The sequence below is a fragment of the Serinus canaria genome, chromosome 2, assembly GCF_022539315.1.
Source record: "Serinus canaria isolate serCan28SL12 chromosome 2, serCan2020, whole genome shotgun sequence".
NCBI classification, from domain to species: domain Eukaryota; kingdom Metazoa; phylum Chordata; class Aves; order Passeriformes; family Fringillidae; genus Serinus; species Serinus canaria.
The window spans coordinates 129,501,245-129,527,267 of NC_066315.1; the positions used below are offsets into that span (position 1 = coordinate 129,501,245).

The window sequence follows — 26,023 nt, forward strand, 5'->3', positions numbered from 1 at the left end:
AAATTTCTCCAATGCAACCAACAGCTTCTTTTTACCCCACGTGGGTCTGGTGTTTCATTGACTAAGGATGTCAAGAAAGCTTCAAGCTTATTTAAAAAAAAAGGCAACTAAAATTGGAATGGCAAAAATGCTTACTACACAGACTAGCAACCTAAGAAATTAAAAGTGCCAAAGACTCATTTTGTTGTTAAGTGGTAAAACATGTTTTTTCCAAGAGTATATGTGGCTTATATAATGCTCATTCTAGCAATCTATTATCATATAAATGAGTCACAAAAAATGTGACTTACACAGAAACACATGCTAAATTTCAGTTAGCATTTTCATTTGAATTTCTTATGTTTCCAGAAGAGCTGCTGTGCAGATTTACAGAATCTGCTCCATCAAATGAAAGCTGAACACAAACAGATGCATCACATTTCATCTCTGATAGACTTAACAGATGGTACCACATTTATATATTGAAACTGGAAAGGTACTGTGTATAAAAAATATGCCTCCTCTCCCTCTGGAGTTCCACTAGAAATAGGGAGAGGAACCAAAACATTGTGACCTAGGAAAAGCTGCAGTAGGAAAAGCTGCATTCAACTGGCAGGAAATACAAAACAGAATCACCTAATTCCTCAGAAATATTTGGTATTATGACACTTTTGGTTTGGGTGAAGCTACACTCAGAGAAGAACACTACTAAGCAGAAAGGAAGATTATGCAGTATTAGATGCTGGGTTTGTGTTTTGCAGTCATGGGTTTGTGAACAAGAGAAGGTGGTAAGAAAGCCAGCTAACTACACACAAGTGTTTGCCTTTTTAGTCCTTATCTTTTACTTGCATCTGAAGCACCTAATGGGAATTTCAGGTAGTTTCACTCAGAACACTTTTCAGAGTAGACCAAAGTACATTATTCCATTCACTGTCTTTGTCTAGAAACTGAACTGGAGTTGCATACCATGAAACAGAGATGTTTCCTGTCTGGCTGAGGAAGGACATCCATCAGCACAAACCTATTTATATTTTTCTACACAAGACCTAAAATTGCATATAGCCAACACAGTGACTTTTGAATCATATCCTCTGCAGCTGGTTTGGAGAAGAGGGTCTTGGTTTCCTCCAGCCAACCCCAGCTTCTGAGACAGAACAATTGAGGCTTCAACCTCCCCATCATGGGGAAGCTCCTTAGGCCCAAATGAGCTCAGATGAGCACAAACATGAAGAGCCAGATTAAACCTTTTCCTCAGGCTGCCCCAAGGACTCTGACACTTCAGAGTATGGCCTCTTCCTTGGTCTTTCTCTTTGTGACCAGTGGGTAGGAAGAGGTAGCTGCCAGTGTGAGTGTTCTCCATAATATGCCTGTAGGCTGCATCTCCAAGGTATTGAGCTCAGAGGTGAGACCACTCTGCATGTCCTGCTCCTCAGCAGATGGGAAAGGATAAGAATGAAGTTCTGTGCTCACCCTCAGAGATTTGGTATCTCAGTCCAAGGGCATTCTTCCTGGCAGGGGGAGAGCCCTGACCTGCAACACATCACCTGGCATCTGCTGCCTTCCTGCAGGGCTGATGGGGCAGCAGCTGGGACCTTGAACACAGTCCCAAGAGCCAAGCTCTGGCTCCCACTCCCAGGAATGCCAGTACATGGCCACCAGGTTGCCACCTGTTCCACAAAAGCCTAGGACAGGTCCCAGCAGTGATGATGGCTGGATAGTTATGGGAGAATCATCTCTAAACAGGGGTCAGTTCCTTTAAATTGCACACCTCAGTGTGTGTGACTGTGACCAACAGCTGATGTCCTGGCCCTGTAGGTGCCATATGGAGTGTTGCAGACCAGTGGTTTGGTTTAATCTGTCCAATTACAGAATTTCTTTCAGTTCTAAGCAGTTGTTCTTATACAACTCTTTTATACTCACAAGATACACAATCTAGTGTGCTGAGGAGATGGATTTAACTCCAGATTTTATCAGCACAGCAACCCATTGTTTCTCTCTCTGTAACACCAGCATGGGAAATACATGTGGTCAACTGGTCTTCCATTAGCATAATTTGAAAAATTCATATAAATTTCAGTTTGTGTAGAGATCTTTATCTCATGTTCACCAGTTACTGAAGCCCATCCCAGCTCTGTAAACAGAAAATTCAAAGCAGCTGGGCATCAAACAGGATTCAGTGCAGGCAGCTACTAACCTGAGGGGGCTCAGCTGGGTCTGTGGGGTTCACCCTGCACTTGCTGCCAGTGAGGGGTTACCCAGAGGGCTGCTGTGACCCAGATCAGCACAGACTTTCCCTTGCTGTGTTGCAAGAAGCAGCACAATACAATAACCTCTAATTTCCACAAAGATGCTGGTCAGTCTTCTGGTCAGGCATCTGATGAGCACATGTCTGCAGTTCACTTCTGTTGTTATGCAGCTTAACAGGTGTGTCTGAAACTGCAACAGTGAGAGACAGGTGACAAAGTTGTGGGTTTCAGATCCTTAGGGTCTCAAGTAACTTCCCACCATCCAAAGGGGAAGACTGAAAGCTGGCTAGAGGTAGGCACAGTACCTGTTTCTACATTCAGCCTTTTTACTCACCTGTCCTTTCTCATGGTGGTTGTTTGGGGCTGCCTCCCCCAAAAGGTGTCACTGTCTGTCACCAGTCTATGCTGTGGTAGGCAGGAGATCCACTCAGGGTGGATTAGGCTCAGGGAGGCCTTTTATCTAGGGCCAGTTTCAAATGTGAGCATTAGTCTTCTGAGATAAAAATCAATATATTTATATACTGTGTGTTCAGCCACACGTTTTAAAGCAGTATTTGAAACCTCAGCCAAGTCTTTAGGAAAGAAAATTGGTAACTGAATCAAGAGTTACCAATTTAACATTTAACAGTGCAGAGGTATTGGTAAAAAATAATTATTAGGAATGAGTTAAATAAAGTTACAGGTTGAGGAAGACAAGTTTCTGTGAGTCATGGCTTGCAGGCCAGCAGCACATGTCCAAAGCACTTGGACAGGGACATGCTCCAGGCTGCTGCCACTCTCTGCCCCAGTGTCTCGGGGCCAGTTCCTTGGTGTGAGCTGGCTGATGACCTCCTTAATTCAAGGAACATACCTCCCCCACTGGGAAACAGCCTGTGCATGCAGAGCTAGGGTTCAGAGCTGGGAAAGCTGCAGAGGTTCATTGTGGGGTGAAGTGTGTTTTATTCACCACATGGAATGAGAGCATTAAAAAATAAATCTCCCACAAGCTTCTCCCAGATAGGATTGGGTTATCCAAAACAGGGCTTCCATCTCTCTGAGTTTTGACAGAAGGGGTATAGAAATAGTTTTGCAAATAGGTAGGCTTAATGTAAAGGGTTTCTTATAAAGACAGGCTGTGTCTCCACAGAAGTGTACTGTATTCAGTCTCTGTTCTGCATGGGCTCTTATGCCTTTCCTAGGCTACAGTATCTGAGCACTGAAAGCTAGTGAACTACTTATTAGCACCTTTAAATTAACAATGACATTTTACTTAATTCTGGAAAAGATGCAGTTCTCCATGATGTGCCTTTACTTGTTTCAGTAGCCTGGGGTAGGTTTGTGCAGCCCATAGCTTGGTCTGTAGAGCCTGTCTATTCTTCCCTTGGGATTCAGCTCACTCCAGAAGCCTTTTGCTCTGTCCATTTGATGGCCAAATGTATTGTCAAAGTCTGCAACAGCTGTAAGTCAGTGCAGGGTTTGTAAGGTGATGTGAAAAAAGAGGAAGCAAGTTTACCTGCTTTTAGCCAGCTCAGCCCTGGTGGAAATAAAACTTCCTGATCTGCAAGCAAGCCAGCAGTGAGTCACATGGCATCCTAAAAAACACAGCTCGTGTGTGTCAGCTCTGGAGACAGAGGAAGCACAGGGCAGCTCACAGGGATAAGAGGCTTTTGGGAGGCCATCAGTGCAAGTGAGTCACAGAAGTATGACTCACTCAGTGAGACACACATGCAAATTCAGTGCTGGCAGCTTAATCTACATGTGTTAGGTTTATGGAACAATTTCTGTGCAGACCTACTAAGTAAAAATATAAGTTGGGCACTATCAAAACACAAAGTTCTCTTCATCACCATCATGTGTGATTACATGGGTGTCTTGGTTTGAAAGAAAACAAAAGGAAAAGCCCTAACGTCCAACAATGGGAAGCAGAAAGCTCCAGAGAGAACTGCTTTAGTCCTGCCAGCTGTGTTACTGACATCCTGCGGATCTGACTCCAGCTCCTCCACATCTTCCTGCCTCTTATCTTCCTTCCAGGCACTTAGCTCATCTCTGCTCCTCAAACTGAAATCTCTCCTGCTTGTGAAGGAGGTGGTGGCTATTTTGCCCAATCAGTTAAAGAAGTGGAGACAATTAGTTGTTTGACAGGAAGCAGCACTACCCAAGCTCCAAGAACAAAAGCAGTGAAGTGATCTTGCAATAGGTTTATTGCTGCTATTACTGGGGGTTTTGTTTTACACTGGGAAAAAGAAAAACAGTATTTTTAACAGATGTTACTGCCAAAGCAGTAACAAAGTGACTGTCCCAATCTTCTATCATGCTGATGTTCATATTTGTAAAGAATGGAAATGCTCTATCCAAAAAACATGCATGGTTTATTTTCTGCACAGAATAATAAATAAATAAATAATAATAAATAATAAATCCCTTTTCCTTGCAGGGATACTTGATAAGCTGTGTGTGGAACTGTTATCGATACATCAATGGCAGAAACAACTCGGATGTGCTGGTGTACATTACCACCAATGACACTGCGGTAAGGATGTTAGATGGCAAACATTTGTGTTATATTATGCATTTAAAGGCTTTGTTTTATGTTTCTGACTCTTTAGTTAACCACTTTGATTCCTTTGGCAGTCCTCATCTCTTGGTGATGTTTGGACTTGAAACTCAGGGGACTGACGTGCAATGGTTGCAAATCACATTTATTGCTAAAATGCTGGTTTTATTTTATGCATAATATCTGTTAAAGAATCGGTGTTAATCATAAACTACAGTTTATCTCGTGGGCCCAGGAAGGACTTCCAGTTCTGAGCTCTCCAGCTGTGTGATGATCTGGACTGTAGAGGGACTGATGAGAACTCAAGGATGCCATGGTCGACACCTGCTGTGAAATTCTGATTTATCTACAGAAACTGTGATTTAGGACACTTAACATCTGGTGTAGTGCTTTATAAACTCACAGAGAGGAGCTAAAAGGCAGCAAAAGTTCAGTGATTGATTTCCCAGTGCATGATGGGGTTTGTATGGTAAGGAGACCAAATGAAACAAAGATCGACATGAAAGAAATAAATAAACAGATTTTAACCTCAAAGTATGGAAGGCATAGGTTCACTTTGTAGCAGTTAAGTGCTTACATGCACATGTGCAGGACATGATTGCTAAGCAATGCCTTGCTTTTTGCAGAAGGCACTGAAGGACCACGGGAAGAAAGGGTCTCTGGAAAGGAGCCAGTTCTGTTTGCAGTGGTGCTGCCGAGCTACACATGGGGGGCTCTGTGCCAGATCAGCCCCTGGGGTGACCCAGGGCTGGTGTTACAAGGCTCCTTACACCATTTACAGAACAGATTGAGAGCAGCACAAACTTGGTCCTCTGGATCATCTGGGTAACATCCCAGGATTGCCTTGCTCGGGTTTTCCTGACTGTGGGTGGTCTCCATGCACTGAGGTTTTACACTGTCAGCTATAATCCTTTGGAATGAGTGATTCCCATCCTTGGAGTGAGTGATTTCCATGCAGCCACAAGGGCTTAGAAAACCATCACTACTTTTACATGAAAGATGGAACTCCTGCATAATTATTTGTCTTCTATACCTGAAGCTTTAAGAAAAACAGGAGAAGTTTTACAGACCATGATCACAGCTGGCAATCAGGACATTTAAGTATAAAAGCATGGATTTATTGAGAGCTAAGAAGTATTACTATTTTCTTAATTGGAATCTAATTTGAATAAACCCAGGAATTTTATGTGAAATGATTCTGATAGCTCTTTTGTTCAGCCTGTAGGTAGTTGTAACTCAGCTTCAAACACTTTTAATTCCACAACCCACAGAGCCAGCAGGCTCAGCAGTGGGAGAGTGTCAGCTGGATTATCTGAGAGACTAAACTTAGTTTTTAAAAGTTACATTAAAACCACCTGCTTCATTGCTGCCTTCATAAAACAAAAGACTGTATTAGAGATGCCTGGCTACCAAAGCTCTTCTCAGTACTTTTGTACTTGGTAATTACCAAATGTTTCTGTGAGAAAAGGAAGCCCTTTATCCCATTCACAGATGACATTGCTGGACTGAGCCTTTAATTTAACTTTGCATATCTTGCTCTTAGAAGACATTTAAAGCAAAACAGGTTGTGAGAAAGGATGTGCATTCCTAGCTAGAGCTCTGACCACTGGACTCTTCTTCCTTCCCCAGTATTTACACCTCTTTAATTTTAATGAGGTGAGAATCTGTTCCTGTAAGGCATGATGCATCTTTCTAAAGAAGTTCAATAAGATAACATTAAATGAGAAAGAGCTGTCTGGGAGTCACTCAAAAAAAATCACTCAAAATTTCCTCTTTGTGAGTACAGAAAGGCTCAGGAGGAAGGCAAGAGCAGAGTCACTAACAGTCTGGGTTTTGAATTATGTATTTGAGGTGGAGGCAAGCTTCATTCAAACCCATGTCTGACTACTTCTTTTTAGTCAGGGTGAGTGCCTTCACCCTTAGGTGACACATTCCACATCCATCTCTTTCAAGTCCTTCCCTGACAAGCTCCATGGGCACCCATCAGCACAGTGCACTCAGGGCTGTGCTGGAGGAGCTGATGTGCTCCTGAGCAGCCTCTTTCTTTCTTCTGCTCTTAGCTGAGCATCTGAAGGAATGACAGTGTGTGGGGTTAAATCCCCATCATTCTCCACTGTGGGTCAGGAGACAGTTCTTCCCTCCCTTCACCCCCTGGAATCACAGACTTAGGAAGATTATCTTTTTCTGCATGTATGTCTGCATTCTGAAACATACACAAACCTCACTCCACATGACTGGGAAAAAATGCAGGTGCAACACTGTTGGTTTAAAATGGTTTCAAAATGAAGGATGGAAGAAAAGGGCTTTGAAAGTGAAATACTGAGGACCTCTGAGAGTTTAGAGCTCTTGAGGAAACTTTACAAAATTCTGAAATGCTGTGGTGGGTGACTACAGTCTGTGTAATTGTATAATATTCTCCCAACATTCAAGTGTACTTTTGTATTAAAATGATGGATTTTCATTTTTATGAATGCTGGGAAACTTCTTTCAGCAGGGTGTCTTCATACCAATATGCCTTTAAATCATGAGCTACAAGTTTCTTAACAGATATGAGTCAATCTCTGTCCTCTTTATTGAAATAAATATGTCATTTTTAGAATCAAACCTGCTACCTGAATTCCAACAGAGCTGCAGGTCATAAGTGCAGGGTACGTGCTCATCTTCAGGGACACTTTTTGATATGTACTTGTCATCAGCATTAGCTAAAAGAACCTGTACCAATGGAAACAAAAACCTAAGCTTAAATATGAGACTGGGTGTAATTGCCACAGTTTAGAGTAAAAATTTTAAGTATTATGGAATCATAGCGTCACAGAATGGTTTGGGTTGGAAGGGACCTTCAAGATCATTTAGTTCCAACCCCTCTGCCTTGGGCAGGGATACCTTCCACTGGACCAGGCTGCTCAAAGCCTCATCCAACCTAGCCTGGAACACTTCTGGGAATGGCCCATCCACAGCTTCTCTGGGCAACCTGTTCCAGTGTTTCCCCACCCTCACAGTAAAGAATTTCTTCCTAATGTCTAATTTACACCTACTCTCAATTTAAAGCAATTCCCCCTTGTCCTATCACTACATGCTCCCATAAAAAGTCCCACTCCAGCTTTCTTTTTGTAGACCCCCTTTAGATACTGGAAGGTGCTATAAGGTTTCCCTGGAGCCTCCTTTGCTCCATTTTGGTGGCTCTCCTTTGGACTGGCTCCAACAGGTCCATGTCCTACTTATGATGAAGCTGCCAGAGCTGGATGCTTTCTTCTTTATAGAAGGATTTTTTTCTTAAAATTCATCCTGTAGTCTGAATTGCTTCATGCTACCCATTTGCTCTGTTGTTCTCAGCACAGAAATTTCCAGTTAGTTCCCCTGGTCAAACTGTTTCTTATAAATAATGCTCATAGATCTGATCTGTAACTAACCTTTTATCAGCTACCAGATAATCTGATTTTTGTCACTCAGTGTAAGTGGTTTAAGCCATGCTTTTTGCAAGCATGCCATCTGGAGCAAACATGCCTCCTCCTGCTGCAGGCTGTGAGTGGGATACTCCTGCTGCCCACTAGGTGAGAGATCCCCCTTCTGTGACCTTTGATCAAAATCTGACACCACATGAATGTGCTTGGCTTGGCTCCATCAACAGACTGTGTTAGGACATGGGAGGGCAGCTGATGCTGGGCAGGGGAATGGCCTGGACCCCAGGCAGGGGGGAGGTGTGACACTCTTATGCTCCTGAGGACCTGAGAATCCAGTGTGTACATTAGTCACAGCAGAGTCTCTTGGGAATATGGATCTCCCTCCTCCTAAGTGTTTTTCCAGTACTTCTCTCCATTTCTGGAGATGTCTGTAGGAGGTTTTGGCATGGCAGTAAAGTGGCTGCCCTGCAGCTGATCTGAGGATTGTTTGTCCCCCTTTCCCAATCCATAGTAACCTGGGGATTGTTTTTTCCACTTTCCCAAACCGTAGGAACCTGAGGATTGTTTTTTCCACTTTCCCAATCTGGGATTGCTTTCTCCTGCCACCTTCTCAAAGACACCATGGATGAAGGTTCATTTTCCACACAAGTTTAAACTGTCACAGTAGTACCATGGAAATGTTCATCCAGTTTGGAAAAATTGCCAGTGTACAGGTGCAAAAGATAACCCAAAATTAGACATTTGTTCTCTGGAGCAGCAGCAGCTCTGTTGTGCTCTTGGACAGCCAGGGGATTTCAGTCTGTCTATTTTTAACTCTCACTGAAGCCAATCAATGGAAGTTTCATCTCCGGTCATGCTGCCAGTGGGGATAAAATGTAAAGCTGTAAATCTCTCTTCAAAGTGGGATTTAGATCTTTATGTGCTTTATAAAATCGCTTCAATAGATTTTATCTTACACACATTTACCCACAATGGTTAATAAGTTACTTTTTTAAAATGCAGATATATCCCCTCTGCGGACACGACCTCAGCTAAGTAGCCTGAAATTAATTGGTCAACACTTTTGTTTGCTTTCCCTTTCTCAAAGCTATAGGAGACCTGTTTGAGCAGTGCAGAGTTAGATCTTACATTCCTGATGGATGATTTCTCTGAGCAGAGGAAGAAATTCTTTGGTGAAGTTGGAAGAGCCATTCTTTGTATTATTGTGTTATTAATTTGGTGATTAATTTGGCTGTGGACAGAGAGAAGGACTCTTAAGACTCATGCCAGTTTAACAGACTGAAGTGTGAGATGGATCCCAGAGACAGATAAACCACAGCAAGAACTCTTATTCCTGACAGGTGCTTTGGAATCTGTGGTTTCCAACTGCTGAGCCAGACTTGGGATGGTGTGTGTCAGAGTAGAAGACAGCTCAGAGAAAAATTCTGCTTTAAAAATGTTTTCCTTAAAAATCCTACAAACTTGTCAATGCTCACCAGGTAGCTGGTCTCGTGTGGCAGTTTGTGTGCCACAAACTGTTACTGGGCCACTTGATCACAAATATCTTTTTGCAGCGAATAGTAACCAGGGAAATATTTTAAAATGGGCTGATGCCACAAATTAATATCCCTGGCATAACTCACTGAGGCATTCAGGGCCTCCAATGGAGTCCAGGCAGAGGACCCTTGACCTTTCTTATTGGAAACTGTCTGGTAAAACCTGCAAGAGGAAAGGCAGGTGAAGCAGGACATGGAGAAGAGGAAGAAGGATCAGGGACAAGAAAGTAGAACTACCCAGTGCAATAAGTAAAGGGGATGGTTCATTAGTAATCCAATGTAATAGTCTACATGAGACTTAGAAATATGGTTTGAATGCTGGAGCTGTTTTTCTTCAGACTTGCACTTCGTAAACATAACAACACAAGCAATTTCTTTAATGAGAGAATCTTCAAAGGGCTCAAGATCCCCATGGATGCCACCATTCATATCTTGGTGGTATGCATGTGCTACATCCTCTTCTTTTTGATTCTGAGTTGCAGAAAAGTATCATGATGGTCTGTATCTGCCAACAAACAGCTCTTCAGCTGCTCCAGCATTTCATATTCTACCTGTAGTGAAGTCCCATGCCTTGTCAGCTGGCCTTTGATCTTAGTGAAGAGATTGGTCCTTTATTTTTATATTTTTTTAACTTTCCATCTTACCATCTATTCTCAGCTCTTGCTTCCACTTTTTCCCTGCTTATGGAAGATTTTTTAAATGAAAATCTAGCATTCCCTGTGGTCTGAATTACTTCATGCTGCCTGTTTTCTCTGTTGCTTAGTGCTGTAGGCTAGTTGCACTTCTTGTTATGGGTCTCAACTATTATTAGGTAGCTGCTGTCAAAAGCCAGCTGTACTGTTTGGAATGGACTATTAACAGTGTCAGTTTGGGGCAAATACCCTCTTAAATTTAAAAATAAGATTTCCAAAACATTTTCATTTGTCATGGCAGTTATAAATTTACCTGTGAGCTAAATTACAAGTTCAAAATATACATGTTTATCTATTTTCCTAAGTAGATTGCAAGTCTCTATTTATTTGCAATTGACATATTGGAATTTGGGACTAATATGTGACAATTTGTGGAGATTTACAATAAAATAGACAAATCTGTTCTCAGGGTTCATTAGATTAGAAAGAAGACATGAAATGGGGATGTGTAATTTAAATCTTCCAAATCTTTTTGGGTTCACCAATTGGGTATGTTGCAATGTAGGAAAAAAACTGTGTTTATAAACTTGCAGTGTTTCTTTCTTTAGTGCTTTTTATCCTAATGGGATTGAATCAGTACCATCTGACAGCTGCTGCTTTTTGGGCTTCAAAACACAAGTCAAAGTCTTCAGTATAATTCCAAGGATACATATCAGTGCAGCAAAAGTCAGTGACAACTTAAATCCCTGCTGCCCAGGGTGTATGGGTGTTGAGCTGAGCTGTGTGTGAATTTTCCAGGTCAGGCTCAAGTCATAGTTGCACTGTGCACCAAAGGATGGGGGAGGTGAGAATTTGCTCAGGCAGGTGTTGCTCAAACAGGGAGTTGCAGCAGGGAGTGAGAGGCAGAGACCCAGCAGAAATGAGCCATGCTGGGGCTTTATAGCTGTAGAGTTGGCCTGTGCAGGAGCCCTGCCCTGCTGCAGAGCTGTCCCCAGGCGTGGTCCTGCTGCAGCTCCAGCACTACCTCATCTGGTGTCACCTCATCACATCCTCCTGCCCTGCACAGCACAGCACAGCCCTGGCCAAGCAGAGGAGGAACTCCTCACACATCCCAGTCCCTCCCTCCCTCCCCAAGCTGCTCTGGCAAAGCTCTCCCAGCCCCACAAACCACTCAGATGCTGAAGAGCCCTCAGCTGGGTGGGGAGGAGTGGTGACAGCTGGTGGCTGTGTTCTCTCTGAGATGGCCTGGAGGCCACGCTCCCAGCCAGGGAGGGGCACCCAGCTGGCCAAGAGGCCTGTCCTTCTGTGCTTGTTAATGGTTTCAGTCAACTTATGGGCTTTAAGCCTCATTGCATTTCACTTTAGTGGCTCCCTTAGAGCAGTTGCACTCTTCCCAAGCGTCCCCTGGGACTCTTTATGGACACAGGGCTGTCCACTGTGGTCTGTTCCAAACTGCACAGCACTAATGGCTTTGGTCCTCTGCCTTGTGAGCAGTGAGGAAAGCAAGGTCTGCTTTAAATTACCTCAGCTTCAGAAAGGGCAGAGCTGAGTGGGTATTCACCCACCAAATTTAGAAGATCTGCAAAAGTTTGTGGGAGTTTCTGGCTGACAGGTGCTTTATGGTTGTGATTTACTCACAGTAATAGATTTTTTATGCAGACAGGAGCCTTTCCAGCAGCATCTGTAATGTAAGCATGGCTGTGATAACCACGCTCTTGGGAGATAATCACTCCTGTTAAACAATTTGGGTGTCCCATGTGAGCTGTACCCAACTTTCTGTCTTGTTAACACTTGAGTGGAATACATGATGCAATTGTGAAAGATAAGGTTAGAAAGAGAGGTAGTTTAGTAATCAAAAAGTCCACTGAAAGAGCAGTGATCTCTCACAGTTTTCTGCACTCTAGACATCAACCATTTGTTACACAGAGAAGTATGCTTCAATGTCTTCAGTATGGATGACTTGTAGACAAATATACCCTGAGAAAGCATGTGCTCATCCAGAAAATGCTCATTTTGAAAACAAAGAAAAATAGGAAAAATTGAAAAAATAGTGCTGTTCTGCCTGTACAAAATCATGATGTGCAGCTAGAGATGCAGCTGAGTATGAGGCTGACCCAGATGTAGATGTCTGTGACCTGAAGAGGGCTGTTGCTCCATGCCCCCGAATGGAGAGGGTAATTACACCATTTTTCTGGATGACTTTTATGAGGCTGCACATGATGAAACAAAACAATAGCTGCCTCAATTCAATTTTCTTCCCACGCAAGGGTAATCACAATCTGTCCCTAAATATTGTTGTAGCCTAGAAATACATACATTTATTCATCTATCTGGAGGGCAGAAAACATTGTGCTGCTTCATTACAGAATTTCATAAACTCATGTAAAGTTTCCTAAATAGTGTCTTGGAGAGCTGGTGGCTTGGAATAAACAAGCAGTTTTGCCAAAGAAAAGCCATACCAGCTCTAACTTGGTACAGATGATTTTGGAGCACTGAACCCTACTTCTTTGCTGAATGGGGTTACAAATGATCTCTGAGCTATTCTGCTTCCAGTTACTCCATCTGTAATCATTCTAGTGTGGTTTCTAAAGGAAATAAATACATATAAACATGAAAATACTTCCTGTCCATGTGGGAAGGAAGATTTCTTGGGATTTTTTGAAAGACAACATGTAATGAGATCCTTAAATAGTAATTAACTAGCATACTTTGGACAGATTTTTCAAGCAAAAGCATCCAAATGAAACCATAACAGCATCTGTGTATGAAGCAAAGTCAAAAATTTCTCATTTAATATTAAATAAGATCCAACTCAGATAGGAAGCTTTGGTTTTGGTCCTACACCCAGGGCTCTTCTTATGTGGGGACAGGGAGGAATCAAAAGAGAGAGAGGGGAACATTGTTTTAGACATTGCTCTATTACTTCCTCAGAAACATTTGCTTTGACTGGCCTCATTTGACCAAAGCATCCATTTACATTGGAAACAAGCACACTTGAAGCAGATATTTATAAGTATTTACTTACAAGAATTGCTTCTAAAGGGCAGTTGATTTCATCTGGAAGGTCATCTGGCCAGGTCAGGTGGGTGAAAGTGCCTGCCACTTTCTTGAGCTCAAACGTAGGTCAGCTACCTCCCCAGCACCTTTCACATTCCTGGTCTTGGAGCTCTCCCTTCAGCCAAAACTATCAAGTGGGTTTCTTAGTATGAAGAAAGTAAGTGGGGACTGCCCTGCAGGGGAGCGAGGATCCTTAGTGAGATGGAAGAGGGCAGAACAAGAGAGGACCTAGTAGAGGTCCTTAGGGTCATGAGTGGCAGAGGGGGTGCTCACTGACTTAGAAAAGAGCTAGGGGACACTCAGTGAAACAGCTGCTGGTAGGTTTCATAGCAAACCAAAGGCATTTCGTCATGGATCACCTAAATGAGCTGTGGGTCTGCTTACCAGGGGACATTGCAGTGCTAGGGATCAGCATGGATTGAAATGCAGGCTAGAAAAATCAATGAAAGAAAAATTCCTTTAATGACCAGTAGCCCAGTAAGTCCTTGAGCATCAAATTTCTGACAGTTTAGAGACTATTCTGGGCAAGTTGTAACTACATATGCTTGCACTGCTCTTTCTAAATTTCTTTCATTGTTCTGTCTTGCACTTCTGTTTCCTTATCATCCACCACCTTTTACTGTATCTGGATGGACATTTAAACTTATCCAGGAGAGTTGTTCCTACATGCAAGTCTTAACTGCAGCATTCTGAAAGCAAAACCCTACTTCTTCTCCAGTGCTTGCCTTGCATGCAACATCTGACTGCATCTCACCACAGAAGAGGAAAGAGGAATAACAATTATTATTGTTATTCCTCTTTCTTCACTACTGGAAGAAGGCTCCCTCTTCTCCTGAAGGCTGTCAGCCTTTAGGTACAGTCAGTGTAAAATGTGAATTCATGTTCAGGGACTAAATAGAAAACTGAATTCTCAGTGGATTTAGTTTTAATACTTCTTGTTTCTCCCACTGGTGGGTGCTGTGTGCAGTTTTGGGCACCACAGTATAAGAAAGATATCAAGCTATTAGGGAGTGTCCAAAGGAGGGCCACAAGCATGGTGAAGGGTCTGCAGGAGAAGCTGTATGAGTGGCTGAGGTCACTTGGTCTGTTCAGCCTGGAGGAGACAAGACTGAAGGGAGACCTCATAGTGGTTTACAGCTTGCTCACAAGGGGTAGTGGCAGACATTGATCTCTTCTCTCTGCTGACCAGGGGGAATGGCCTGAAGTTGTGTCAGGAGAAGTTAAGATTGGATATCAGGAAAAGTTTATTCACCCAGAAGGTGTATGGGCACTGGAATGGGCCCCCCTGGGAAGTGATCACAGCATCAACCTGACAGAGCCCAAGAAACATTTGGACAATGTTCTAAAGCACATGCTATGACTCTTGGGGTGGTCCTGTGCAGGGCAAGGAGCTGGGCTTCAATGATCCTTGTGGGTCCCTTCCAACTCAGGATATCCTATGATTCTGTGAACTCTTGGAAACTCATTATAGAAAAAACATAGTCAGACACTCTTCATAAATGCTACTTCTTTTCTCCCTACACAGAGAAACACTGAAAACTTTTGAAGGTCGGCCTCAATAAAATCACTATATTTATTAGCTTCCAGGAAATCTTGTACAGGAAATAAAACAAGTGCTACATTAATAGGCTTATTTGCTTTCAAATAAAATACAAAATTGATTAATTTTCAGTGAGATTTACATATAGTCCAGACCTCATTGTCACACCAACTACGAAAGGAAAGAGCTACCCCTTTGTGGCTCCAGTCTCCACAACAGAGCTTAAATTGAGGAGATTTGGATTTCAAAAATTTTTAAGAAAAAAAAAAGTCCTTAATTTTACATTTTCCTTTGTAATCTCAGACTGCTCAGGAAAAAAACCACATTGTCAAACTGGACAGGGAAAAGTTGCAAAGAGAGAATTATTCTAAGCCTTTCCTGCCTACAGAGTGAAGCAATCAGCTGGCTGTAGCTGTGTATGCACACAGACTGCTGTTTTCCCCAGGTGATCTTCATAACATCTGTGTAGTCAAGAGCCCAGCAGTACATTTGGGACTATCTTGAATGGGACAGGTGGTCTTGATGGCAGCCTTCCCTCTAGAGCTGTTTGTAGGCTGGATGCTCCTTCCCTGCAGCTGAACATGCTTTAGGTTGCAGTTAATGGCTCCTCAAAGCACCACAGCTGTGGGAGGAAATTCCACTGCTCTTGGCTGGGTAAATGACAGGACAGCAGGGAAGTAAACATGAAATTAGTAAATGTGATTGCATACCATTAAACCCTCTCCAGAGCACACAGTGGTGTCAGATTGGTGCAAGCTGGTTGTTGGTCATGGCTGGAATCACTGGGATGAAATGAACCCAAAGCAGAGGGCTGGTGCAATTAGGCATGTGCTGCTTAAAACCTCTTCTTTCAGTTCAGTTGTCTCTGAACCTGATGCATCAACCTTGTGCTGAATCAGGGAGAAAACGTACCCTGCATTAGGAAAGGCACGTGGGGACTGTATTTCAGCACTGCATTCAGTACTGGCTCTGGCATATTCTTCCCATCTGTCTTACACTATTTACACTGTGCTTACTCTCCCTCCTCTTTTTAATAAACAGAGGATACAGCCTGAGCCTGTTGACACTTGATATTTGACCTGGGGCTCCTTTTGCCCTCTCCTCTTTTCCTCCCTGCATACTCACATTGGCCTTCCCTAAGGATTTAGGTGTCTGAAGTGTAAAGGTCACTTCTGCAGAAGAAGAATTATGTGCAGCTCATACAGAGCTGTGGTGAAGAGCTTGGGATAAACATTTTCAGGCATAGGCTGAAATTTCTGCAAATACACATTTAGTTTGTAAATATTTCCACAATTTAGCACCCGTCTCATAACAGTCATATCCAAGTGTCATCCAAGGGAGTTTTGACTCTGTCTTGATGTTTCCAACATCTTTTAAGATGTAACAAATAATACACCTGTTTTACAAATGTGAGATCCTTCTGAGGCAAACAACAGTTTGTCAGAGATCCAAACAATAGCAACAGGAGAGGACCAGGAGTAAATTGCAGTAGTAATGACCCTAATTCCACACAATTATTTATTGTCACCTGTGCCTGTCATCTGTGTGATGTAACATGAAGTCCTTCAGCATAAAGCAAAGGTGTTTTTACTGAAAAGCTAAAGTTTGAGAAAACGTGGTGAATGCTCACTCTAACCATCAGTACTTATAGACCTTTTTAACCTATAGCCTTTTTTGGCATTTAAGAAGGTGTTGGATAAAAGTATAATGGAGCTGTGTGTGTTTCTAGCAAGCCATCAATAAGGTTTTTTGTCATGGGAACTCCCAAATGTTTCATGCAGCAGCCAAACAGAATGCTGTTCAAACTCAAAGATTCTTTGCAGCAACAGTACCCTTCCATCTAGTGGAGAATACAAATGGCTGTTGGAAAAAGCAATCCAAAGCTCTCTGGAGACAGATAAAAATTTCTGTTGAGTTCAGTGAGGTTTGGGTGAGAATGCAGAAATAATCAATTGATCAAATATTTTGTTTTACTCATACAGAACCGAGCACATTTTGTCCTTTTGAAAGAGGAGATCTAAGAGCTTGAGTTCAAACAGGAATCACTGCAGCAGTAGGAGAAAACTTATACATGTGCTGAAGAAAGAAAATTTTCTCCTGAAAGTTCAAGTAAAGGTGGAATCAGCAGCAAAAATAAGGAGTGATTATTGAAATAATGCAATATGCCCCCAAAGCAGGCAAACAAAGAAAGAAACAAACAAAACACTGTTGGGACAAGATTAGCTACAAACTGTTTGAATATACGAGTATTTACCTCTGTTTCTTCTCAGATATATTTCTAAGCAATGCCTTAAAAAACTTATTCTCCAAAACCAGATTAAGCAGGATGTAAAAAATACGAAATGACACATGCTTATATTAACTGAATATGTTATAGCCATTGGCAAACTTAGTTGGTAATTATTTCTTTCAGAGAAGGTCATCCTGTATCATGTGCTTTATAAAAAAGATGCTTATGTAATACAATTAACCAAACCACTCAGATGACACCAGCTAAGTCAGGAACAGGATTTCTTATGGTTCAGTTATGGATTACTTCTGCATATTATACAAGACTGCTTATCACAAAATGCTTAAATGCTATTGGGAATGAAGCCAAGCACTCAGCATTCCCTGTCCCACTTGAACATAGGGCTACATAGCCCCAGTTTCCCTCCCTCCCTTCCCAAGTGAAAACCTTATATCTGGAGCAGTCATATGGCAGATTGGAGCTGTGGGTTTGAACCCTCTTGCTTTGAGACCCCTAGAGCTCTGATTTCAGAGTCTCTCTGTGATGCTTTTACCCCAGACTATTGTACAAACAGTGAGTGATGTTACATCTGGCTGCATTTTAAAGGATGGTGTTGAAATGAACATTGCTTCTTTAATAAAATTTAAGCAGTTATAGGGCTTGTGAAAGAAGTTAGGAGCTTCTGTCCTTTAGATTTTAGGCATGCTATAGGACTGAACTCTGCAACTATTTAATCTTCCAAACTTGCTTGCTGATCTATTGAAAAAAAGCCAGAATATCTTCACACAGGGATCACTGAGTGCCAAAAAATGGGTGTCCTTCATCATTTTTGTAGTAACTTGTGAGTGACAATCTCAAACACACTGCAAACATGATTCCCACAGCACTCAGGCAACTAACATACCTTTTTCTCAATTCACAACAAAGAAACAAAGAAACGCAAAAATGCCTGGGAAACAAAATGCGTCGGTTGTCTGAGTGGAGATTCTGCCTTGGGGTACCATGTACCTAAAATATGGACGTATTTTTTGTACTTTGTCAATTAATTTAGACTGTATGCATTCTAATCTGATTCACAGCTAAGACGGAATAGTGAGTTTCTATTTTTCCAGTTTCTGAATTCATCCTTTGGCTCGGTGACTGGCTTCCATTTTCTGTCTCTGGAGAGCATAATTTACTGCCTGAATATCTATGCTGATTTATATTCACAGCACTTAGCTGCTTCCATTAGCCATATAAGGTTTTCAGTTAGGCTTGAAGGACCTTTATGGATGGATGGATGGTTAAGAGCATAACCACCTGTGGATCCAGTGACAAGATTTGACTGTTGTAATTTTGATGTCTGTGGTCAAAATAATGGTTACAATTGTGTTCTGTTGAGGGTGGGGACCCACAAACCAAAAAGTTTGTCAGGTTACGTACCTGCATGTTAGCAGAGGAGAGCCTGGATCCCTTCCAGAGAGGGGTTTCTTTGTGTCTGATGCAACACTGTGGAGCACACAGAGTTTTCTGATGGAGAGTTCCCAAATAGAGTCAGGGGGTATTTGGGGTCCTTGGTGGCCCACAGTCCTCTCTAGGAACATGACCACTGTTTGACCCTGCTTCTGCACTTGTGCTCTGTGGTCACCACAGAACAGGAAAATTGGCTCCAGAAAGGGACTGCCCTACCTTTGTATGGTTCCACCTTTCCAGGAATGTTCTGTTGCAACTTGCCCACTTGAATGGCCATTAGTGTTTGGGGCATAGCAATGCTTTATCTCCTTGCTGTCTGTCACAGCACGTGTCACAGTTGAGACGGCCATGATACACAGTGTCACCATACAACTTCAGAAGGCTTTAAACACCCACCCCCACAGAGTAACATCATAACACTTCAGAAGGCTGCAAGCATCTGCCCTTCTTGTTCTTTAGCCCAACCTTTTACATTCTTCATCTTACATGCATTGTCCCTGTGTGCCCTCTGTTCCCTTTGGGGATTGGTCACTGCACCTGGGCACTCCATGTCTCATTACCTACAATGCTGCTCACCTGCTTTTCACAGCTGTAGCCCACTGGGATGAGGCTCTGCCACAGCCCCAGTTACCACAAACTGTGTACCTACAGCTGTCCACACTTCTATGGGCATTGCTCTCTCCTCTCACTTCTTGTTTAACTGTTTGTAAGTGAGAAAGTATCTTCTGAGGGCCCTTAGGGCCATTGACCCATATATGAGGTTTGGTCTGCAGAACGGATAAGAGTGCTTCCCTCCCAAGATGTAAAAGCCTCACCAGGAGGCTCTTTTCCTACCAGACAGATTTTTTTTTTTCATACAAGTCAAGGGAATGGAGAAGCTCACTCATATCATTTATTCTCCAGGCCAGGAGACCCAATGGAAATGACAGCAACCTCAATGCTGAAGTAAAAATATTGATGTATACACAGTAGTCTTAGGACTCATGGATTTAAAAGAGGGTCAGAGCACAGGAAGAGGTCTCATCCATTATTTATCAGCTGAAATATGGTCAGCTCTTTATATGATAGCACCTGCTGTCACTTCTTGTCACACCTGATGAAACAGACTCTGAACCTAAAAGAAACGGATCACAGTTGGGACTTATCATTGCAAAAGTGCAGCAAGACAGCTAAATCTTCACAGAGGGAACTTTATTCATTTTCAGAGTAATCTCTAGGTCAGACTTAATTTCTAATTATGTTGTGTCATAACAAACTAATGAACATGTTTCAGTATATTTGAGAAACTTTTTTTAGTAACATGAAGATTTTACTAGAAATCCTGTTATTAAACTAGTGATCAGTGCTAGGGAGGGGATTTCATCTGTAGTGCTTTTCACAGTTAGCATTGTGATTTACTGAGTTTACATTGCAAAATATATTTATGATTTTTATCATAATATGTATTTGAAATTCTAAATGCTGTCCTAATTTCACTAGATAAATAGTCATAAGATGCTTGCAGCCTTTAAGGGTGATATAATTTATTAAATGCTTTTCAAATACAAGGGTTTTTAGATTGTGTAGTGCATAAAATACTGCATTTGCAAGCTCAACCATATGGTATTTATGAAAAGTAATGGCTCTGACAATTTCCTTTTCTAAGTAATGAAACTTTTCTGATTAAGGGCTGAGGATGCCAAGGTAGCCATTCTGTAATCTTAACAACATGCACAGATGTACTTGAACACATGGTCATCAATGCATGTTTGTAAACTCACATGAGTATAATGTGAATCACACTTGGAACTATCCCACAAAAGTCTGTTCCAAAGTCTATTTAAATCTACAGAACAATTTCTACTGATTTTGTATGTTGTGGTTGAGGTTCAAAAGGAATGATTATGGATGCTGCTTTGTAGAAGGCAGGTTATCAACTTCTACAAGAATTGGTGAAATCCTCTCATGGCAGAAGTCCCTGTTGATATTCCCTTTGTACATTTACAATCAGCTTTACATGCTTTAATGACCAAGAAGCAATGCTGATAAATCTGGAAATTCCATTATGAATAATGTATCATCAGCTGCATAAAGTATCTCAGCCAGTGCACTTCAGTGACATTCTTACTTGTTATTGGGATATTTTAGGAAATGTACACTCATTCTTCATTCAGACATCTATTTTATCCTCAGTCCCTGCTGGGGTTCACAGGGGGTTCACTTTGTCTTTTGACACACAAGCTAACTAATGCCAGTGCAGGTGCCATTAAAAATTGCTTGTTTAGGCTTTATTGCCTAAACAAGTAGGAATCTTGGTTCAAATCTCTCTGCCCTGTGTTGCCTGAAGTTGCATCTCCCACATCCTAGAAAGCTGCCTGGACTCCAGTGAATGGGGTTGATATATGACTAAACCTGTCCTAATTTCCTAATTGCTATCAGATGTTTGAAGGATTCACTGAAATGCTTCTGGGAGTACAGATCTTCCTTCTCATGGCTGAGTACTCCAGAAGAATAAAACTGGAGATTTATTTAGACATTGGGTAATTTGTTCTCCATTTACCTTCTTTTTCCCCACTCCAAAAGAATTATTAGTTATTCCAGGGAGGGCTCAGAAGGAGAGGTTTTCAGGGCTTTTCTCACTCTGGCAGTCTGAGCACTCCTCCAGGAGACAAGGTTTAGCACTCTTGACAGAGGAGAGCTGCAGAAGAAGCAGCCACCATCACTGCCAGATTGAACAAATTCAGGTACCAGCAGCGAACGGATGAAATCAAGCTGTTACTTGAAGTCAAGGGGTTACTATGAAATGAGAGGAAATCTGTTTTCTTTCATAATGAAGACAGTGTACACATTGAAAAGGAGGAACTTCAAGCGAATGTTATTTCTTTTCCTAACTCTTCTGCTCCTGCTTAATAATTTACTCTTTTTTGGTTTTGGAATTTGTCTTGGGGTTTTTTTTTTGTTGGTTTGGTTGGGGTTTTTTGGTGTTGTTTTGGGGTTTGTTTGGTTGATTGGTTGGTTGTGGACAAGGCCTTAGGGGTTTTCTTTTCTGTAAATTTTATCATCTGACTTCTTTTTTAAAAATAAAAACTTTTTTCCTTTCCTGCAGGTCCTGTTACCACCTTATGATGATCCTGTGAATGGAGCTGCTAAAGATCCACCACCACCTTATGTGTCAGCATAAGTGAGAGTGCTGTGTCCCTAGGGAGGATAGCTTTACTTTACAGACATTGAAGCAATAGTTTGATAATTTCACTTCCAGGATATAACCTCTGTGGGTTACACTTTGCTGTTTTTGCTGACATATTGAAACCTAAATTGTATGACTCATATTCTGTAGATAGTTTTAATAATTTGCTGCAACTACAGTAGTATTTCAGAAACTAGTGAGCTAGTTTCTGAATAATTCTGGGTAGCACTAGGGTTACAGTAGTCACTGAATAGCTTTTTCCACCATATCTGACATACAGTGCTAGAGAACGTAGAAGAACTTTGCATTCTCAATCAGGTTCAGAGTGTAACTTACATTTTTTTAATTTGTAAAACTTCCAAAGCATTCAAAATATGTTTCTCAGATGCCCATATTCAACTTCAGGATACAGACCAAGTCAAAAAAAGTGACATTCCAGTTCATTGCTCTTCTGCAAGTATTTTTGAAGTGATGATGATGGTTGCTAGAAGAAGAATTAGTCTTATGCACTGTTCTCATCAACTTGGCTTATGGGAAACATATTTAATTGGGAAGGATAAGTATGGGAAATGAGAATTGACAAAACACTATGTGTAACAAGCCAGAACCTGTGGTCTACATGGACTCACTTTATCCCAGCCTGAAACCATTCTAATGCTTAAAAAAAAAAAAAAAAAAAAAAGGTAGCAAATTCTGATTTTCCCGCCTACCCACCTTTTTCCTCTCCACTAACTTCACAAATAGTATTTTGAGGTCACAAAATCCCTGCTTTAAAGTCCCACAATTAGGTGACAAAGCTGTGTCTTTCACACTCAACATGCAAATGTTTTCACATCGGAATGTGCCTGTAAATATAGCAGTGTTCTGAGTGTAAACTAAATTATGCAGATTCTAAGATACATGTTCCCAGCCTGTAGGGAACTTAAGCATGTAATTTCCTTGAGCATCAGCAGATATGTTTTGTCTGTTTCTCATATACATCAATGTGAGGGTATAGATTCCTTTTATGACTGAACTGGTTGTACTGAGAATCTTTCTCATCCACCCATGAATGTTTGTGTGAGGTATTTATTTCTTCTCTAGAGAAGTGCCTCCTGCACATGTAACTTTTTGTTTTGATGAAGTTTCTATTTTTAATTGAAAAGAAACATGAAAAGGGAATATAATATGTGTCTCTACCTCTCCTTGTTTCCCTCTGCATTGTCTCCTCTGCATTTGGGGTGATTGTACAGGCTGAAGCTCAACTGGTGCCATTGCACAGCACCCCAGGTAAAGGGCAGTGCAGAGCTGAGTCACACTTTGGAGGGGCACCAGAAGATACCAAGGTGCCACCTCTCCTGTGGCTGGGCTGGCATGGGAGTCCACACCTCCTGAAGAGGACACCTGTCCTCACCCTTAGTGCACTGACTCCATCCTGCCAACTGAAGAAATGTGGAACTTTTCCTGACTTATTCTGGAAAAGAGCTTTCCAGGGGAACACAGGACCAACAAATTCTTTTCACAGAGATTGCAACTGTGAGCTGTTCTTGCAGAAACCAGGGAAGGAAAGGAAAGACTCTTTATCCCTGTCTTTCCCACACCCCTGGCAAAAGGCAGGTCCCCATCTGCTTGTTGAAATTTTAGTTCATGGTTTATCTACTCTGAGATCAGGCTAAGCAATGCATTTGAATGAGCCAATCCTGAAATCCATCCACTGATCTTTGTCACAGTCCTATTTTTTTCCTTTCTGAATAATGCCATCTACTGTTATTACAGGTATCTTTGGGAATTAATCTGAATTGGGGGTTGTGCTGGCTGGCTGGGCTTCTGAGCTTCATTTTCTTTCATTCTTGACAGATTTGTAAAGGATGTTAAGCAGTCATCTGTTTGAGAAAAGCTGGTTGTAAATACATTGCATCTGTGTATACAAACTTCTCTACAATAAAAGAGATTGTTTCCTCAAGACTATGGAAATAATTTTTTTATTGTCTTCCAAGCACAAACATACATAAATTCCTGTCCAATCAGTCTGTCACCATAGAATTTTCTCTGTAGAGAACTAAAAGATAGTTTTTTAGTCCACTCACCAGTCAATTAATCATCTCTCCCATCCTACTGTATAAATGGAGGAGAGGACGGTAAATTCTATAATTTATTGCACAGTAAGACCAAAAGATAATTCAAAGTTTTAGTTCATTGTCCAAAACCACAGGCAATTTTTTTTTTCAGGTCTGATGTAGTGTGTAATACAGAACAGGACTAAATTGAGCTACACTGAAAGCTGGGGCTTATTCTCTCCACACCATAATAGGGATAATGTAGTAATGCACATGAAATTTCCTAAGACTTTAAGTTGTCTCACTAAGGAATCAAGACTTCCTCACACACCCCATGCATGCATAAATGTGAGTACAGTGTGTCCTGCCAGAACTCCCCTTGGATTTGGTCCAATTTGACTTAAAGAGGGCAGGAAGGTCATGGTATCAAATCCATGACATTCTTGCACACAGAGTAAATAGCTGGGTAGGAGGTAACAGATAATGTAATATAAGTTTAGTTCTGGTGACATATCAGAGAATCCCCATGAGAGATGGGTTCCACTCCTCCCAAACAAAAATGAGATTCTATGGGTTACCTGAAGAGACATAAACTCCAGCTGAAGGGTTTTTATCCTCAGGTGCTGAATTCATTCTCCATTTCCATGTATAATTCTGGGGAATTTACATCACAGCTTTTCTGTAATTCATTTTTTAATAGTCATCTGTGACACATCCTAGTAAAAAGCTGGCTTTTTAAGTTTCTGTGTTTTGGGAGCTATTTACTCCTACCAGTTTTTTCCAATATTCCTTGAATTTTTTCTTTCTCACAGATATTATAACATCTGTTTACTCAAATGGTCTCCTGGTTGTGTATCTGAAACTCCAATATTGCTAATTTTTATTAATAATTTTTAGCAACTTAGGAGTGGAAAGTAAATACTTCGGGGAAATGTTGACATGAAACATAAATACAAGGCCAAAACCAGCAAACAGGAATCGAAACTTTGATAGTACCAGAAATGCAAGTAGATCTTTTGCTGAAATCTCTTCTGGGTTTTTGGTTGTTTTTTTGGGGCCTTTTTTTTGTTTGTTTGTTTGTTTGTTTGTTTGATGTTTTGGTTTTTTTTGTTGTTGTTTTTAATGTGTGCTACAAGACATTTCAGGCTTCACAAATCCTACACATGCTAAAGCACAAATCCAACTTTTCTCATATGTGCCTGATGCTTTTATTTCTGAATGAACAATGCAGCAATGCAGCTTTCCTTCATTCTACACTCATCTACACATCATATTGGAGAAAGCAACAAGGAATTTGTAGTGGTGACCCAACAGTGTGGCACTCATGCTTGTAAGTACATGAAGTTTTCTAAAACAATTGCTAATGACCATCATTTTAGGTGTTAGTCTTTCTGTACTTTGGGAAAACCTCTGGTTGGTAGAAACATTCCAGTCTTGATATGTTAGCAAAAGCCATGTTAAAGTGATACACAGCCAGATAAAATCTTGGCAAGGAAGCAGAGCAAATGATAACCAGTCAACAAGTTCCAAACAAGTTCCAAATTCTTTCAAATTAGGGCATTTCTCACCACTACCCTGTTGGCTAGGGATACTATGGACAGTTTTAAAAATTGTTCCTAATAACAAGTCTGTGCTTGGAATGTGCAAAATGGAAGACTTGGCTACTGCTGAGGGCAGAAGGGAAAAAAAAAGGATCAGGAACATGAACAGAACATGTGAGGGCAACATTCATGTACATCTTTTAAACAGCACAGAAACCAGGTTCACTGCTGCAATATTGGTTGACTTATGTGCCCTTTCTTTCTCCTCTGTTGTCAGAAGGAAGTATAATTGCTCATGTAACCTCTTATATTAGCTGTTAGACAAGCTCTGTTCCAGAATTCTATCACTGAAGGGGATTATACCTTTGTCTTACTTGCTTTAATGCAAGGAAATCAGCAGTTTAATATTTCTAAACCAAAAGGAGTATTGGTTAAATGACTGTCAAACTATCTAGTCAGACAGATGACTCTAAACTGCTCCTCTGGAGCTGTTTTACCCTTAGAGACTTCTTAGATGTTCTCTCCATAGAGACTGCTCTCCTTAGATGCTGATTCTCTGGAGCCAGGTTGTATCTTTCCCATTTACCAATCTCTAGTAGCTGTAGAAACTGCAGTCAAATACCACAAAAAAGCATTTCTTGCAAATTCACTATGGAGATGTTTCAGTTCCCAGCT

At 41.4% G+C, this 26,023-nt stretch overlaps 1 protein-coding gene across 1 annotated transcript in view; it reads left to right on the top strand.

The window, feature by feature from the left end:
- LAPTM4B (lysosomal protein transmembrane 4 beta) overlaps window positions 1-23,715 on the top strand; it is a 59,077-nt gene extending 35,362 nt beyond the window's left edge. The window contains exons 6-7 of the mRNA XM_009087069.4: window positions 4,639-4,734; window positions 21,691-23,715. Coding sequence (XP_009085317.1) covers window positions 4,639-4,734; window positions 21,691-21,765 — 171 coding nt within the window. The 3' untranslated portion in view covers window positions 21,766-23,715. The remainder of the gene's footprint in view (window positions 1-4,638; window positions 4,735-21,690) is intronic.
- Window positions 23,716-26,023: the final 2,308 nt, after the last annotated feature.